At 41.1% G+C, this 19834-nt stretch overlaps 1 protein-coding gene across 1 annotated transcript in view; it reads right to left on the bottom strand.

Annotated features, from left to right (window-relative positions):
- Rrp15 (ribosomal RNA processing 15 homolog) overlaps positions 1 to 17716 on the bottom strand; it is a 35396-nt gene extending 17680 nt beyond the window's left edge. The window contains exons 1-4 of the mRNA XM_005374704.2: positions 17567 to 17716; positions 5224 to 5480; positions 3008 to 3105; positions 451 to 652 (exon numbers count right to left, since the gene is read on the bottom strand). Coding sequence (XP_005374761.1) covers positions 451 to 652; positions 3008 to 3105; positions 5224 to 5480; positions 17567 to 17684 — 675 coding nt within the window. The 5' untranslated portion in view covers positions 17685 to 17716. The remainder of the gene's footprint in view (positions 1 to 450; positions 653 to 3007; positions 3106 to 5223; positions 5481 to 17566) is intronic.
- Between the last annotated feature and the right edge of the window lie 2118 nt (positions 17717 to 19834).

The following is a 19834-nucleotide window of genomic DNA, read 5'->3' on the forward strand; positions in this document are numbered from 1 at the left end:
TTTTCGTTGAAGATCAGGGAAAGTATGTATAAGCTCACTTTTCCCACCAGAAAAGTATCACCAAAGCTGCCACAGCACAGGATGGCTTTCTGCCTCGCTCCCTACAGCGGCGACTCTTCGCCGCGATTCTTGCTGTGGCGTAAAGTCCTCAAGGGAAGCTATGGCCCTCGCGGGCTTCCACTCTCTAAGCTGTACTGCTGCGGCCTCGCAGGCGGAGACTACAAGAGTCACTTTCACCCATTTGGCTCTGAGTTCCAACAGCAGAAGTACGGTGCCTGAAACTGATCTTCCATTATCATGAAACTAAAGAATTCAAACTTTTCAGTTAGACTGTGGGAACACGGGAATTGCAATAATATCTGAAAATAAAATCATAATTCTACAGCTTTTTTTATTTTCCAACTGAAAAAGCAAAACGTCTGATGTACGGAGTCCTATATAGAATCTTACCTGTTTGGCTTTTGGGTTCTTTTCAGATGAACTTTTCTCATTTGTAGTTCCGTCCATGCCTCTGAGAACACTGATGAAATCTCTCTTGGAAACACTTGATATCAGCTTCGCACGCTTCCTAACAGAGCCTCCTGCCTCTTTAACCTTCTCATCAACGTTCTTCTGATGTTTCTGAACAGCGTTAAACAACTGCACCACACCCCTGCAGAAGAGCAAGGGACCAGAACAATTAACTGTGAGAACATACACTGTATGAGGTTAGGACCAGAGTATTGTCACTGTCTGGAAAAGAGGCAAGCATTTAACAGTCATTCAAATTAAAGAACTGAGTGAATTGTTAAATGCAGCTGAAAAATTAACATATATTTCACTGACAATATAAATTTCTGATTAGAGAACAGATATACATAGATTGGCATGTGATTTTTTTTTAAATAGCTTTGGTCTTTCTAAGTTAACTTTTGCGTACTTAGAACTGAGAATTATTTTCAATACAAAAGTATTTCTCAAAATATACGTAACTGGTGAACGCACTGCAGTGGAATGAAAGCAGACTTTACAGTTACTTATCAGCGCCTCCGACTCCAGGCAAGATTTGCTGGATCTTCACTTCATTTGTGAATGGAGAAACACCTGAGTAATTAGCTATGGTATCGTGAACTCTTGTGTTATGAAACCAATTAAAAATCCTACTTTCAGGGTTGGGAGTGAAGCTCCATGGAGGAGTGCCTGCCAAGATTATGTGAGACCCAGTCAGATCCCCGGCACCCACCTTCCACATCCTACTTTTAGGGATATTTATTTTAAAAACTCTGTCCTGTGTACATTCACTCAAAGATGAATTGTGATGATTACCATCTACAGTGTCCGATGCAGAAGCCGCACATGCACGTGTCTACCGAGCACTTGAAACATGCATGACTGATCTGAATTGACAAGTGCTATAAACGTAAAACATCCTGGATTTCAAAGATTAAATATGAAAAGAATTTTAAAATTTTAGGACTAACTTTTACATCAAGTACATGCTAAAATACTGTGAATATACTGGATTATATATTATTGACCTCAGTTTTACATCTTTCATTTTACTTTCTGCAATGAGGCTATGAAGAAATTTTAAATTACATATGTGGCTCAAGTTTTATTTCTGCTGTTAAAGGTTGAAAATTCTATGGTCTATGAATGCTTTTCTGTAATAATTCTTAGAAGAGGCAATCTGCCACAGGCCTGAATACATCTGCACATTTTTGCTCGACTTTTCAAAAACAGGCCCTGAGTGGTATTTCCCCAAGTAATTTCTCAGGGCTGCGCTAGAGTAAATGACCTTGACAGATAAAATAAGGACTCCTCCCAGACAAGAAGGCTTGTTACCAATCCCTATGCTGCTGCCCTCAACGGCTCCCCAGCATAGCACCTCCACCCCGTAACACAAGCCACAGCGCGTGGGACGACAGCATCTACCCAGGGCACCCGCGTGCCCTAGGGGGACGACAGGAACCAGGGAGAACTGCAAGCTCTGGCTACTGCTTTGTCCTGAGTAATAGGGCTCTTTGTCTCTGATGCAGAACTCTTTTGCCATCTACAGGCACGCAAACAGCTTTACCACTAGGTACTGTGAACTTCCAGGGAGAGTGCCATTCCAGCCCCTTCAGCAGGCCAGGACCAGAAGCAAGTAAAGTGCCCAGGGCACAAATTTCCTGTGTGCTGGCTCCATGTTTCTCTGAGTTCTTTATCAATGTATGAACTACATAAACTAGGTGTCAGATTATCCTCTTCAAACAGATGCGCTGAGAAAGAGAAATTAAGTAGCAGGCCCAGCTAGAAGTCAGCACTGGTATCCGAACCTAAGTGTCCTATTAGCCATGGCCTAAATCACCACACCCTAGTCCTCACGCTAGTAACACTTAAATGGACTAGAAAGCGACCAAAAGAACTGAGGTAACTAAGAACTCCAAGTTAATTCCACTGAATGGAATTGGCTCACTCTTCTGACAGCAGTTTAAATGCCAGGTGCTCTGTGAAGGCCTCCCAGCCCCTCAAGACAATCTCCTGCCGTGTGTTCCCAACACCTGGGACAGAGTTCTCTATTCTCAGGCACTGTAATTCCGAGGTGAGTGGGCCAGGACCACCTAGAAGCCACAGTTCCTTATTTATCTTTGGACACAGCATCAAATAAATATTTGGCGGCCAATGATTTGAAAAAAAAGAAGGCAGAGTGAAGGGACAGCACTGAGCTGCCATAATGTGTACCGTATTACCTCATAAACAGTGCAAGACAACAGAAAGAATCATCTAACATCATACATTTACAGAACCATCAGAAGAGAGATGCAGTAAGAGGTCTGACTGTACTGTCCCTGTGACTCTGAAAAATTGCACCCCACGTACATTCTTGCCTCTGGAATCTTCCGAGAGCTTCAGTATTGAACAATGGGCTTAGGTAGCTATCATGTGGACTCCAGGAGGCAGAGCTTAAGAATCAGATCTGATAAAAACAGCTCACTATCAAAGCTTCAGCGTACTTACTTTCGAAAAGCCAAAACCACCCTCTCACCTCGTTGCCGTTCTCTGGAGATTCCTCTCCGTGTCTTTGTCTTGGACGACATCTGGCTTTGCTCTACACATCATTTCCCACTCTCGCTTCTTGTCCAGCTGCGTTATAAATATTGTTAGGTGAAAGACTATTAGGCATTTTTGAAAGTGCAGCAAACTTTGATATGATACTCTGCGAAAGGACAGAGGTAATAAATCACTCTGGCTTAGTTTGTCACAGGGACTTTTAAAAAAACCTCAGTTTTAAGGTTCAGCCCCGAACGCCTGTGGTTGGCATGTAGCACGTCACGGGAGAGGCACTGAGCGAGTTTCCTCTGGGTTATCTGACAGCAGGGGCCCTGGAAGGCGGCCAGCATCTTGAGGAGGCAGCAAGGGCGGGTCTGAGGGAGCCACAAGTCTGACCCCTGCCAGCAGATCACCGAAGGAACACCCACACCACCCAAGTTGGTAAACTACACGTTTAAGCACCGTTTCTCTTTATTTCAGAAAGCAACTCCCTCGACAGTCAGAATTAAGAGCATGTACCAGCTTTTAAAAGGAGAGCATCATATTCAGATACTCATGTAGTGGCTATTTTTCTTTCAGTGACATCATTTAACTCCCTTTCTCCTCTTACATCTGTCTGAACAAAAGTCTTGCCATGTACAGCATATATCACAACCTGCTGCAATGGTTTCTCTGCTACTGTGTAAAAATAGAAGAGGAACAGGAAAATAAGAAAACCTCCCAGACAACACAACCTGGTTCAAAATTGTCTCTGGGCAGCATCTGTCACATTGTTTGTTCAGGTCTCTTTCTCAGGCCAGCATTCAAGCAAATATCAAATATACTATGAATGAACTGATCACCTAGAAGCTACCTCAGTAAGCATCAAAAACATCCCTAAAGTAACAAAAAGAGCAATTCTTTGCTCTATTCACTTCTCAAAATCTATTACTGAAATGCCTAACAATGAAACCAAAGTCCTGCTTTCACTAGAAAGATCAGCCTGATTCCTCTGTAAAGAAACAGATTCATCTCCAAATCAGGTAATTCGCTTTAACAGTCATGAGTTCACTAACAGATTATGCTAGAACTAAACCTAGTAGCAATTCGCACAGCCTGTGCAGCAGGAGCGCTTCACAAATAGCCCCACAGGCTGCGATTCTGGGATGGGCAAGCGTTGCTCACGCACTAGGCGCATGATGCCACCTCCACACGCACAGCCTTGGCCCACAGCAGAGCTACAGACTTGCTCTGCTTGCCGTCAAAACGCTGTTCTTGCTCTCACTGAACTTTGAGACTAGAGGTAATAAAGATTCTGCTTTTTAAAGCCTCTTCTAGCTTTTGCCAGACAATAAACAACAGAGATTCAAATCTTCAGCTGAAAGGCCATCTATAAGATTTAAAGATGAAACCTCTTCAAGTACAAGAATACCAAATTAATAAGAGTACACACTGTACGCTGCGTTTCTAAGAACAATGCTTGAGAAAGTCCCTCCTTAGCCTGTCACACAGAGCAACCAGAAATAAAAACGAAGAAAACATGCATCGTGAAACAACGTCAAGGGATGGTAAGTACAGAAGGAAATATATACCAATGAAATCTATTTTCCTTTCATTTTTACCTGTGAAGTACTTCTTGGAAATGAATACTTCTATACTGCCAGTACAATTAAATAAGAATATTTTTCTTTCATTATGGAATAGTACTTATTTTAGCAATCAAATGTTTCAATACAGAGAGATACGTCATCAAGTACAAGGACTATTAAAAACCAACTTTTGGCTTAAGTTAATAGATTTCATCAATCATCAGTAGGTTTAACAAAAGCATAATGAATTCAGGTTTATCCAACAGCCAAATAATCAGTCTTAAGAATTAGAAACAACCTGACTTGTGACATCGTACTGTAACACGCTTCTATTAGTCTGAACTTAATGAAGACAGTACATGGACGGCTAAAATGAATACTATATTTAGATAAAGGAGTCGCTGCCACGTGTATAATTACTTGATTTAAAAGATAAACCTCTGCCAAGTTTACATTTTTATTGCTTGCTTAGATGACGAAGGGGTGAAGGAGGTCCGCGGAGTAATTCAGGCCAGGTTTCCGAATGCAACCTTGGCTGTCCACCCCACGTCAAAAGCAAGTTAAAAGCCAGAATGTTAATTGGACGAATACCGCAAGGAACAGCGTGGCACAGATCAGAATACGCCTCAGTGCTAAGACACACCTGCCTTCTTTTCTCCAGTCTTTCTTGCTTCAGCCTCTCCTTTTCCTTTTCCAGCTCTTTGTTTTTGATGAGAATGGTGGGTTTACTCTTAGGCGTTTTTTTGTTAAGGATCTTAGCCATGGCATCTGCCCAGCCCACATTAGCCCCAGCACCGGAGTCGGCAGTGTTTTCATTTTCTTTGTCACGGGCTTCAGCATCCTCCTCATTGTCTGCTTCCACGGCTCCATCGTCGGACAGCCCACAGCCTCCCTCAGAACCTGAGAGGGAAACACAGGTCAAACGTTAGTACCCAGCCAGAGGCTGCCCCGAGGCCCCTCAAGCGGCTCCGCCACCTCTACTCCTGCAAAAAGGACTCTCCCAGTCCCACTCTGCAGGAGTGGTGGCGGACGAGGGCAGCGGCTCTCCCACCGCAACTGGCCCCAAAGACCTAACCTGGCCACAGGGACAGGGAGGTGGCGGTGGCTTCAAGACCAAGATGCCAGGCAGCAGAAACAAACCCGACAGCCGGTGCCACCGGTTTCCCACTGCCAGCTGTGACGGGCACTGTCGTGAGGCCAGACAGTGTTCTCAGGCGCGTGCACCCTCACTGCGGCACTGAACCACCTAAGAACAGTAACAGACTCTGTCAGAACAACAACAAAGAACTTCAAAAATTAACAAATGGTGCAGTGTTCAAACAGTTTCTCTAGTGGATCTGGCCAAGATATATATAAAATTCTGCATTTGTGTGCAGAAAACACTACAAAAAACCTGTCTAATGATATGCCCAAGGTAATGCTCAATTCCACTTGTGGGTGACTGAATGAAAATATCTAGTTCTGAGTTCAACATACACATTTTAAGCACACTGCTGAACTTCATCATGCAGAACTGCCCCAGACAGTATATATACGTTACCACCAAACTACTTCATCATGTAAGATTCAAATGGCGAGGGTCCCAGGATTACAGAAAAAACAGCACAGATGGAAGCTTCACAAGCAAATCAACTTGCTAAGCAGTTCTGGGTGCCTTAGGCTTAGCGACCTTTCTGCACCTCCTCGGAAGTGAACTGCACTTAGCCAGCACAAGCGGCCCATATAGAATACGTGCGTCTGTATGACCGGGGCCCTTGGAGAGTGCCTGCTTCCTGCAGAACTCAGGTTATGAGGAAATATTTCCAAGGAGAAACAGCTTAGTTTAGGAACCAGAATGTTTCTTAGTAAGCAGAAGAGCTATCACAGGCACCCCAGAGCAAGTGAAAAGGAAGAAAACTCAGTGATACACAGTTGCCACTTAGTAGCTACATCGTTGGGCAACAAATGTGGAAACTCCTTTGGCTGACTGCAGACTAGATGAATCTCAAAGATTAGTACAAAAAAGGTCACTACCCGAAACTATTCCTGTCAAACTATTTCTACTACACAAAAAACAGTACTGATAATTAGAACAATTTCTACATTATGATAAAATACAAAGGCAAAAAATAAAGGAAAAGGCCCAGGCACAAGCAGGGTTCCTGCTGCTCCCTGCTTCATTTAATTAGAATGTCCTTGGGCCTAAGCCAGAACATGCGCTGAAACATACCGGATGAGGAGCACGGCCTCCCACTGAGTGTGCCCTGGTTCCAGCACCCAGGCCAAGCCCCGGCTTGTCACTGGTTTCTGCTCCACCCCTCAGAAGCCCACTGACTGTTACCACTTCAATGTTATCTGTCCAACTCCAAGCCTCAGTTTTTTCTTCAAATAATTTCAACAAAACATGTATGTTTTACCTTCAAATAGCCTCTTTATCTTTTTGTGTCAGCTTACTGCTATAACCAAAATTAAAGAGAATGCAGGCTGAACTATTAGCTTTGGAGAGATCCTTTAATCTCTTGACTCTAAAGTGTGGATCAGAGGGGACTATGGTCAGAGCTGACTGCTAACTAGACATCTCCATACTTAGAGTTTAGGTATTCCTTTTGCATAACACAGGTAAGCATCCCTAATCTGAACACTGAAATCTAAAAGTGCTCCACACTCCAAAACCTTTTGAACAAATGGAGGTCTAAAAGTTTGTATTTCACAACATTCTCGAGTTTGATTTGTGGATTAAGGGTGTCCAACCAGCAAAGTCTATGCAAATATTCAAAATCTGAAAACTTCTGAACTTTGAAACACTTTTCTGGCCCCAAGCATTTCATGTAAGAGATACTTAACCTGTTTGTATTTTTATTTCTTAAGTGCTGAGAATTTGTGAACAAGAGACATAAAATAAGTAATACATTCAAATAAAAATTTGTAACAACAGAAAACAAAAACATGTATTCAAAACTGAACCCTCAAGAACATGAAGAAAAATGAAGTATCTTCAAAAAATTAACTGAACGCTACATAAAATTAGATTTAAGTGAATAAAAATAGTAATTTCTATTCTTTAAATGCATGATTTTAAAACATGTCAATCGCATGGAAATTTTATTTATTTATTTTTTTTTGGTTTTTCTCCGGTACGGGGAACCGAACTCACGACCTTGCGCTTGCCAGGCAGGCGCTTTTGCCGCTGAGCTAAATCCCCAGCCCCAGCATGGAAATTTTAAAGGAAATGTTAAACACAAGAAAACGTCTCTTATTCTATTACCGTTACAGAGCTGCATATTTCCTAATGAAGAAAAATATTTTTAAAATAGAAATTCATTTAGCACATATTTAATGTACCCTTCATGCAGGGTCAATTTAAAAAGTCTAATGAAGTGTGACTTCAGACTTTGACGTACAAAGACAGGTGACATAAAAACTATACTACCGCCCACAATATTATGAAGAGATATCTAAATTTCTCCAAAGGAAAACTGGTGGCACTTCGATTCAATTAAAATGTGAGTGTCTACCAAATTTCAGAGCCATAGAACTTTTCCCCAAGAAGTGTCACCCGGAACCAGAAGATGAGAAACAATTTAGAGGATGCAGTTAGTTGAAAAACACATACCTTAATATGTTTTAAACCTGATACTGTAAGATGCTAGTAACAGTTCTTTGGAAAAAGTGTTTGCCTTAAGCACTTATCTAAGTGTAAAGAAGCACAATGGTTAAAAGTTTGTCAGTGAAAACTAGCTGGGCGATTAAATCAGAAAAATCTTTAACAGCTGCTGGGGAAATGTCAAAACTACAACACTGACATCTAGTGTTTCGTCCCCGTGTACTGACACACATACTGCAGCAAACTTCACATTTTCCAACCGCAACGTACGGGCACCAAATACTGACGAGTATGTCAGCCACCCCAGCTCGCCACCTGTCTATTTTTCTTTAGGGCCTTTCTCGTCCAGCTTGACTACAAAATGCATGTTACGGAGACACCATAAATCCACGAACAGTTTTATAACACCATTTTATACAGGCTGCACTCACCCTACCAATAAAAAAATATATATATCCAGAAGAATTCGTGAAAGTCATGGTTTCTATTTTATGGTGTTCTTAAAGAACCTCTAGCTTAGAGGTTTTTAGCCAGGCATTTATGGCTGATGGAAATGAAGACATCTTATATAAGTAAATTAAAATGCCAATGTAAAGAGGTGTCTCAGGATGCTAAAAAACAGTATTTCTTCTACAATACCCAAGATTATCAGGATGCATACCAGAAAGTAGGCCTGATCCTTAAAATTGTACCATATCCTACTATGACAGGATTTTTCTAATTTTCCACTAAACAATCTTTAATGCGAGCTGAGAGGCATACTGAGGCACCTAAGGGCACAGAAGAAAACCACCAGACAAGGGAGAATGTCTCTGAAGTCCTGCGTGTTATCTTGCACCTTATTTCTGCGCTCTATTTTTAAAAGAAGTGCAGAAATAAGGTGCAAGATAACATTAACAGCAAACAGTCCCACTTATGGCAATGTTCTCCATCTGAGCGACCTAAGAGCCACCAGCCACAAGAGTTTACCGAGGGCTTTGCACGTGTCTATCACGGCCGAGGAACTGAATTCTCATTTTAATTACCTTAAATTTAGGCAGCCAAGTGTGGCTGGCTAGTGGCTACCATCTGTCAGGGCAGAGCGAGACCTCTGAGAAACTGAGGCAAGCACAAGACACTTCTCATCTCCCGCCTCCCCCAAGCTCCCGGCTCCCTTCCACACCTGCCACCTGTCCTTAACCTCAGGCAGAAAAGTGGGTCCTGCTGTTGGCAGGAAAGTGGGCTACTTCCCTGAGATATTATAACTGAGATGAAGTTTTAAGAAAATGCATATACACCCAGCATCTACTGAGTACCCAGGAATGATGAGCAAGGAGGTAAAAACTGAGAAACTTAAATGTAGGTTTCTTGCCTTGAGAGACTTGAGTTTGGTAGAGTACATTCAAAAAGTAGCAATAAAATCTATACACGCTCTGAAAGAAAAGCAATGTGAAGGGGGCTGGGGATTTAGCTCAGTGGCACAGCACCTGCCTGGCAAGCGCAAGGTCGTGAGTTCGATTCCCGGTACCAGAAAAAACAAAACAAAACAAACAAACAAACAAGAAAAAAAGCAATGTGAAGGATGGAGTGTGGGGAAAGCCTCACAAAGATGATATTCAAGTTGTTTCTTAAAGAACAAAGGAACGATTTGAATAAAAGAAGAGAGGAGGTAAAAAACGAGATTCTACAATCTAGGCCAATGGATCAAGGGAAAAGGCTGCTGAGCTCCATTTGAGGTAGGGCTCAATTTTTTGTGGGAGAATAAAAATTATTATTTAATCACATTACCACTGGCATTCTGGACAGGAGATATCAGCATAACCAAAGCATGGGAATGTTAAAGATGAAATACTCTACTTAGAACGTGACAACAAACTCAGACGGTGAGGCCTGGATGGATGGTAAGACCTGAGTACAAAAAACAGGACGGAAATTTCAGAAAAATCTGACCTAGGACCCAGAATATGAAATACGCACTAAGCTTAAAATTAAAGCCAAGCAGCTTAATGATTCTATTCTACAGGTATCTGCTTCTACTGAGACCAGGGAAGGGGAAAAGGGGGAGGCGGAAAAGGAGAAGAGGGGAAGAGGAAGGCAAGAAGAAGAGAAGAGGGGAGGGGAGGGGGGGGAGGGAGTAGGGAGGAACCCGCGGGCAGCACCTCCCACCAGTGCCCCACAACCTGGATGCCAGACTATACAAGTACCACCCCATGACCAGGTACATCGCTGAGTTGGTTTTTTTTCCCCTCACGCCTTCTTTTGAAAGCTGTCAACTGAATAGTGAATAACGACTGAATTAATGAATTAAAATGACATAATTCTGTCTAAGGTCTTGCTTTAGTCTGTATGTGCCAGATAGCCACCAGGCAGAAGCTACCTTCTGCTTTCAGAAGTGGTTAATGTCTCTGTCCCACAACTTCTTAAAGTGATATAAAGTAATACTAAGAACTAGCTAACATATGTTTAGAGCTAGCTACTACCTAAAGCATTTTTTGTGTAGCATGATTTTACAACACTTCAATGAGTTGCTTTGATTTCTCTGTTTATACAGATGATGATTCTGGAGCTTAGAACAGTTAAAAGGCATGTCTAGAGCCACAAAGCTAATGGGGTGCAGTGACTGGACTGTTACAGTTTCTGAGACACTGCAAGGCTTTGAATCAAGGATTCAACTCAGACTCATTTATATTGAATACAACCACCATTCATTAACTACTTTAAAGCAACGGAGCTAAATTCAGGAAGAATTTCTACCTAAGCCTCAGTTGACCAGAAGCTTCCATTCCCCATCTTCATTCTGATCTCACCTAAGCATACACACCACTACTCATTAAAAGCTCTGTAAAACTAACCATTGATGCTTTAAAACTTTTTAAAAAGCATTTATAATTTAAAAAATGAAGTAATCCCAGGTTTGCATAAAAATAACCAAGAATAAAACACATGTGCTACCTTGGGACAGTGTCAGACGTGGCTGACTGCACGAGCTTCTGGGCAAGCCCCAGCGGACACAAGCCCACCCAGTCTGCTCCTGGGTCTGCCCTACGAGCCACTAACCCACTCCAGTAGGGCTGCGACATACTTCATTTCCCGGGCATGCTCCTTTGCTGTTTTAAGGAACTTAAATGATGAAGAAGGCTACCAGCTAGAGTGATGAAAAGCACATCTCTCTGCTGGGTTATTACATCTTAAATGCAGCTTTGTAGTTTATCAAAAATGAAGGCATATTTCCTAGGACCTTCTAACCTGGATTGTTACCAAGCCCTGTGCTAGGAGATGGCCATTTTTCATGTGACCAGAACAATTCAGGCTTTTTAACTCTCCAGAAAACCTGAAATTACCAACTACCTCACTATTTCATAGTCACCTGGGCATACTCTGTGAGGGAGGCTCACACAGATCAAGGCATTAGGTAATGACCTCAGCTTTTCTCACCCGCAGTTCATTTACTGAGAACAGAAATTTTCCCTCCCAAGACCAAGCTTAAGCATCCAGACAGCATTGTGTCTACACCGCCTACTGTGTATCAAGTCAACAAAATCTGTGTAGCTGAGATTAACTTTGAGGCGGAGGCGCCCTCCCCTTTAAGATATTTGATATCATCAGCCACTGTATTTTGTCAGCTAAGGTCACTCACTGGCTAGGGATGCTACTCCTTTACTTTTTAAGATTACAAATTTAAACATTTAAGAACCACATATACATCGTCTCTGACCCCCAACAAGTATTCACCGAATACATCTGAGCAGCTCAAGGCTAACTCAGGGTGGGAGCATCCGCCCCTTCACAGGACTTCACATGGACATGTTACACTGCAGGCTTCACCACTCTACCCTCCCTGTATCCCTGGTTTGTAATCACCAGCAATTTTACTACAACCAGATTTCAAATCCTACTGAGAGGTATTACAATTTATCAAAAATTCAATCTGAGTGATTTTGCCAACATTCAGGTTTATATTATACATTTAGTTAATTTCACCTCACATGATAATCAAGTTTATAAGAAAGAAGCATACAAAATACACTGAAGATGTTTCCAACGTACTCAATGAGGAAATGGTTATTGAATCATGCAGATATCCATATGCATGTGCCCAATGAGGCACTATGCCAAATTCTGAGATATAGCTCAGACACAGCAAACTGAGAAGTCCTCTATTCTAGCAGAACTCAGGAAACTTCTGCAACACACAATGTTCAGAAGCTTCCACTCATAAAAGCACGATTTTCCACTTCTCTTAAACAATTCAGCAAAAGAAATTAAAACCAGAGGTGAACACCTGTGTATTCTGCTTCAAATATCAATATTGATCAATTTTATAATAGTTTGGGTTTTTTTGTTTTGTTTTTCTTCCGGTACCAGGAATCCAACTCATGACCTTGCGCTTGCCAGGCAGGCGCTGTGCCGCTGCCCTAAATCCGCAGCCCCAAATTTTATAATCATTAAAAGTCAACCAAGTCTCTCATCCAGCTTCCTAACAAAATGAGCCAGGACTCCTTAATAAAATAATTTGCACATAATTTGCTCACTGATTCCTCACACATCTAAGGCCTCAGCCTTTAGTTTTACTGTTCCATTATCCAAAAGCTTTTAGTAACAGTTCTACCAAGGCCTCACAGGCACAATTATCTGAACTAGAAATCCATTTTCATGGGTCATCTCTCCAGGGATACATGTTTCACAAGCAGAAAACAGCTACTTTTTTATATCATATAACAAATTCTGAGTTAAACTACAAATGTACATCATTAACCAACAGACTTAATCATTGAACTGATTACATAAAGGGTCCCAATCTCGATTACAAAAATAACCAAGATCCTGAAAGGAAAAATGGAGAACACAGCTAAATCAGAACCTGAAGGGTACAGAAGACAAAGAGGAAAGCAAAGAGCTTGCCAGCGGCACTGCACAAGCACGGTTAGGAGGTGAGGGAGCAGGCCAGGGGAGGAATCAGGAGCTCAGACAGCTGCACCCCAGGTAACCTAGGGATCGACAGGACCCAGCTCAGAGAAGTAAGCAGTGTTCTGATCACTTGGGCTGTGTGTGCAAACTGCTCCTGGTTCCCAGCGAGAGAGAGCGTCATCCTTATTTGTAGATATGGTATTTACAAACTTACCAGGTTGCTAAAATAGATTTGTAAACCCCATATCGATACTCACAGTGCTTCACAGGCACCCACAGGCATGCTGGAGTGTGATAAACCAGTCTCAGATGCTACACGCCCTGCCAGGTAACGCTCTGCCTTGTTTCAGCTCACGTACTGTGAACAGAGGTCCTCCCCAGGTGATCTGCTGCCACGTTTTTCACATGATGTGCTCTTATTAGTGGTTCTGCTATTTCACATGACTCTAAGTGTGCTTCTAGAGTGCCGTCTAGTGTCCCTAAGCACCAGAAGGCTAGGGGTGACTTACACAGAAAACATACAGTGTTGGATAAGCTTTGTTCACATACAACTTACATTATTAGCCATGAGTTCAATGTCAGTGAATCAACAATCTACACTGGTCTTGCACAGAAGCACACATTAAATATGAGTATGTAATGAGTTGAAAAGTGTTCTCGTCAGAGACTCATAGAATCCTAACCTCTTATTTTCCGAAAAACAACATTCATTATTCACTAATTCAGTGTTTGCTATGATTTTATAGAACATTACCATAAACAGTGAAAATCAACCACTGACAGTCCTCCTTTAGCAATCAAGTCCCCTAAGTTGTTCAGTTAGTCGCTAAATGAGGAACTGTAGGCAATGTGTGCAATACAATACATAAAACAAAGAAACGGTGAAAGGAAATTCCAATGTGATGACTTTGCTTTGATTTGCGTAACTTTTACATGCATTATGTACTTTAATATATAACAGAACCTAAAACTACATAATGGTACTATACAGTACAATTAGTAAAAATTACAGTACTGTATAAACAAGGTGTACTGTACAAAAAAGGACACTGAAGCTCTATCAACAAGATGTACAGATATGCACCCCAAAAAATTACAAAAGGGTTGTAAGGGTATGTAGCGGGTTGTCAGTCCGAACCAAGTGCCTCAGTCATAAATCTGAACAGTCATTAAACAACTGTCATTAAATGAGGAGTATCTGTATAACTTCATAAACTGAGTAAAGATTTGGAAACTGCTATAGCAATTAGAGGTTACTATGGTATCCAAGCATGTGGTCATGTTCCTTGATCATCTTTTGCTGACTTTTAAAAACACTTTTCCACGACAAAAAATTTAAAAAGCAAAACAACAGAAAACAAAAATCCTCCTTTAGTAGTTTAAGCAACAATGCCCAAATGACATACTGCAGAGAACAGACTTATAGACAGGAAGTACAGACAGTACCCCTTAGTACTAACATAAGCAAAAGAGACAGGCAGGAACTAAGGTGGTATCTGGAAGTACTAACTAGAACTTACTGTACACCCCACGCTTATCAAAGAAATGGGTGCATTAAACCAGCCAGATGTGGAAGCAAAGGGGAGAGCAAGCAAGGACACCTGTGTTTCCAGCTTGGGCAGGGCTGATATTTGTCATTCTCATAGAGAGAGGCTTTGGGAAGAGAAGTTAAGAACTCAGTTTTGTAAATATTGAGTTTCAAGAGTCTGTGGAAAAACTAAGCAAAGATGTCAAAATCATTTCCACTAACCCTGATTTTTCCACAAAGGTCTGATCAATGTTTTGATCTCGGAGGAAGAAGGGAAGAACCCATCAGCTTAAGGGTCCTCTACTGGGAGCTCAGTACAATGCAAAGTGCATTTCTAGGTGTGTTTCCTCTTCTGAAACAGAAATGCTTCAGCTTCCTCAGGGTTCCTAGAGGAAATTCAAACTGCTTTTCTAGAGAGAACTCCAACTTACTGTAAACCCCACACTTATCAAAGACTAGAAGGCTTATCTGGCAACAGAGATAACAACAGTTTTGTAGCATCAGAATGGAAATAATCATCATTAATTCTAACATTTATGAATGAATGCTATGTGCCAAACATGAAATGACTTACACACGAGCTCATTTAATCTTCACAAAGATCCTAAGATAGACATTATAACCTCATTTGATAGGTGGGAAACTGGAACAAAGGTTAAGCACACTGCATCCAAAATGGCAGAAGTGCTTCAAACGGCAGACCCCTTTTTAGAATACACGCAAACACTTAATGAGATCTGGCCAGGGGATGGGGGTGAGTCTAAACAAGAAATACATTCAAATTTCATACATACCTGGAACACACAGCTCGAGGTTAATTTTATATAATATTATTTAAAGTACCTGTGTTTTGACAGTGACCTGCTACATATATCAGCTGTGGATTTTCCACTTGTGGCGTCCTATAAGCTAGCAAAATGCTTCAGATTTTTCAGCATTGTGCAATTCAGACTCTCAGATTTGGGATGCTCAACCTGCAACAGTAAATAACTAGCCCAAAGTCACTCCAAGAGGTGGTGCAAAAACAGGTTCCCCTTATGTAGTTGAGCAAATATTGCATTTCCTTCTTGAAATAATACATAGACTTGGACGTGACACAGACAGACTGAAGCAGATGATGGTTATAAACATTGGAAGGAATGCTACAGAAACCTGACCACAAAAATGTCCTTTAGTGATGGGCCACTCTCAAGTGGTAGAAAAGCTTGTATCAATACCAAGGTTCCTTTATTCCCAGTAGCATTTCCTTTCTTCAGATTCTATGGCCCTGCCCTTTCACTTTCTAAATAATTTTTTCTGGTCATCTAATGTACCCCTGGTTCTTCGACAATACCAGGGTAATGTTCAAGAGTGCAGGCTTGACAGCCAAATTACAACAATGGTTGTGTCATTTATCAGACTGCTCATCATCTTATTATTATAAACTTCTCTGGACCCCAGTTACTTATATTATAAAATGAGGACACTAATCACGTATATCACAAGATTATTATCCGAATTTACTGAATATATAAATAACTTAGAACAGTATCTAATACCAAATCTAGCTCAAAAAGTAATATCTAATTTGCTGAATTGTACAGAATGCCCAAAATTTATGGTGCTATGAGTGTGAAACTGCTTGTTCACAAAATTGAATGCTTTTCTGAAAAACCTTCCAAGTGGGGTCCTTTTCTCTCTTCATTATTCTGTCTAGCACAGGCCCCAACATAAATTTTACAACTGCCTAACTGTTTAGGCTCTCTCTGGCAGTGACTAAACAGTCGGCAACAAATGTCAGTCACTTTCTTGCTTATAAATTCTCAGTAGTTCCCTGATGCTTACAGAGAATCTGATCTTCTGCATGTGATACACAAAACCCTTTACAATCTGCCTTTAGTCTCTACTCTGATTCACTTCTAGTCATGTCTCTGAAGAGGCAGGGCCATACTACATGATTCACTGTGTCCAGTAATAACACTGAACTTTAAGAGACTGTAGTTCACTGTATGTGCTTTTCTTTAGGTCTAAGAAAGCTATCCTTTCCATCCCTGGCCTAGAAAACTATTGCTCCTTCAAAGCTTGGATGAAATGCACTACTCACTTATTTAACACAGAAATTTACTGAATATCAAAGTATGCAAAGAATATCATGTGAAAATAAAGATTAAACAAGACACAGTGGAACAACATTTAGGAAATACACCTGTAAAGAGAGATGCATGGTAAAATATAATAATAATATAGTATACCACGAGTGGCATGTATAAGAGAGAAGACAGTGACGCCTAGGCTGGGTTCCATACAGTGCAGATTTCTGTCTCTATCCCTACCATTTCTGAATTGGCCCAAGATCTTGACAACTCCTTTTCTTGTTTTATTTTGTTTTCTAGTACTGGGGATTGAACTCAAGACCTTCACAGTGAACTAGAAACCAAGCTATTTTTTATTTTTTTTTATTTTAAGACAGTGTCACCAAGTTGTCCAGGCTACACCTGAACTTGTCATACTCCTGCCTCTGCCTCCCAGAATGCTGGGGTTACAGGCATGTGTCACCATGCCGAACAGTAACTACCTCTTAATAATACTCACAATATTGTATTATGGTCCTGAGTTTAATATCTTTCCTCCCTGAAACTATAATTGGAAGGCAGCAATTTATGCATCCTTTGCTTCCTCAACACTTAGAAGTTACTACCACAAAAGGCCACAAATGTTCACTGAACTGAACTGGAGAAAATGGTTTCATATAAGCTGGAAAGCTTAACTGATGACGTAACTGACCCATAATACCAAGTGGACCTCAGAACCTAATCAGTATTTGTAACAACGACTGAAAAGTAACAGCACGGTAGTTTCCGCCCAGGATGACAGCAGCCCTTGTCCCCGGCCCCACAGCTCCGCTCCCAGCCGCGGTCGCTGTCGCGGCTCGGCCGAGATCCCAGGAGCTGAGGCGCTCGCATCCCCGCTCCAGCGAGCTCCGCCGATAGCACAGCCCTGGTACGTTACCTTCGCTGTCGGAAGCTGAGGCCACAGCCCTGGCTACTATTTTCATCTTCTTCTTTTTCAGGGACTTTTTCAGCTTTTTCCCCGTGGCCACACGTGAGTCTTGCATGGCCGCAGCCATCTTGCCTGAACGGAAGTGTTCGTCAAGAATTGTACGGATAGCAACGAAAGGAGCTTGCGTTTCGAGTTCCGGCGTTACAAGGTTCCGCTGAGCAATTTTTAGAGTGTGGATGGAAAACAGACACCTGAATTTCCAACGGTCGTTGCGTGAAGTTGGTTCTAGGGTAAAAATCATTGAAATGGACGGTCGCGGCCAGCGTTGGCTAGCCGTGACCAGCCCCAGCCCGGCCGATTTCTGCTCTCATTTTATTGTTTCCAACAGGCTCCGGTGCAGTGCGTGCACAGCTGAAGAACAGGAAACGCTTTCGAGACGACGGCGCTTCCGGCTGCGCCTGAGAAGCTAGACTCTCGTAGACTGCACTGCCCCTGAAGTATTGGCTCCCTGAAGATAGGGAGTGCATTCCAGTCCATATTGTACCCCAAGGTTAACCATGGGACTTAATCTGTAGAAGGAGCGCGAAAAATATTTTGAAATGAATGAATAAATGAAAGACAGAATACAACTGTTGACCTGGTTAGTGAATCAGACGAAAGCAAACCTCTTACTTCGAATTTTGTAGGCCAAGCATATTCATACGGCTTTCCCTGAACTTAGTAGAATGATTCTTCGTTTTTAACACCTAAAATTCCTTAGAAAGAGAGAAAAAAAAATCTTAATTTTTACATGTTGTTTGATGTTTGTACAGTATATAAAAATATATTTACATCTTTAAAGTACTTGTTTTTAAAAAAAGAAAAAAGTGAAGGAAAATGATGTTCCAGCTACAATTGGTGAAAAATCAGGTTGAAAAGTGCAATGATGGTCAACAAAAGAGGTGCATCTTGGCGATACCCCTAGGATATAGGCTCTCACCATTCTACTAGTGTGGTACTTTCACCGTGCTGGTCCTGAACCCATTTCCTGCTGTCTTGTGTTTGCCTGCTGTTATATAATGAGTTCCAAATAAACTTGACAAAACATTGAAGAAAATATAGAGAAAGAAGCAAAGAAGGACAGAAAACATATTTCAGTGTTACAATGAAAAAGATCTTCCAAGATATGGAACATGATGTTCCTGCCTTAATATGCAAATAGTATTTGGTGATCAGGAAGGGATGTTTTGGACATTTCACATACTAATAAAATAGTTCATAGTTAAGAATTGTAATGTGTTTAGTTGCAGCTTAAATTACGAGACAGAGAGAGAGAGAGAGATGTTTGATGAATTACACATTCAAATTGTTCTTCAAATTCATATAATATAGACTCCAGGATTTTATTCCTAGAAATCTGATTTTCAGAAATGGATTACCACTCTTAAGGGAGATATGTGTGTTAATTTATTTAATTTTAATAGTAAGCCAGTGAGCTAGGTAAGTATTGTTTAGGCTTGTGCAAAGTGACAGCTCAGAGTTACACAGCCAATAAGTGGCAGAATCACACACAAACCTAAGTCTCTGCTCCAGAGTCTGCTCAACCACTGAGCAGACCCTGCCTACTCAGATTGTTGTACTGTGATACCTTGGTTGTCCAGTGTCTCTAAACTCAAACTTTCCATTACTCAAGACAGCAAAGCTTGAAAAAATTTTGCTCCATGTTCATAAATTTGCTTATAAAATGAAAATTCGATTTGAAAACACTTGTACCTGCTGAAAATGAATCACTTGTTTCTCGCTGTGTGTGTACACAAAGGGACATTGCTTCAGTCTAAGCACCACTCTCACCCAGACAACATGTAGTGCTTGTGTTAATGTGTTAAAACATTCATCATTGTGCTTTATTTGCATAAAATATCATAACCATGGCTCCCAAGAAAGTTAGCGATACTAGCAATAAAGCTAAGAGGAAAACTATGAGAACTACAATACAGTTTAAGAAAGAAATCACTGAAATTTGGTAAAGTCTTGGAAAAATGAATTTATAAATGTAAGTTTTGGGCCTCAGAACCAAATATTTAGTTCTTCATTATTTGTTATGGGAAAAATATGTTCAGCTTTCAAATGTTTTGGTGTTTGAACATGAACTTGTGATGAATTGGTTCAACAACTGAAGTATTAGTGTACTTGAAAACATTTAATAAAAATAAACAATTGAAACTTCTGGTAAACTTTAGGATTTGTAAATTAGGAACAATCTATGACCTTACAATGATCCAAATTAATTGATAAGAG

Source organism: Chinchilla lanigera, unplaced genomic scaffold (genome assembly GCF_000276665.1).
Source record: "Chinchilla lanigera isolate Chin_1 unplaced genomic scaffold, ChiLan1.0 scaffold00005, whole genome shotgun sequence".
Lineage (NCBI taxonomy): Eukaryota > Metazoa > Chordata > Mammalia > Rodentia > Chinchillidae > Chinchilla > Chinchilla lanigera.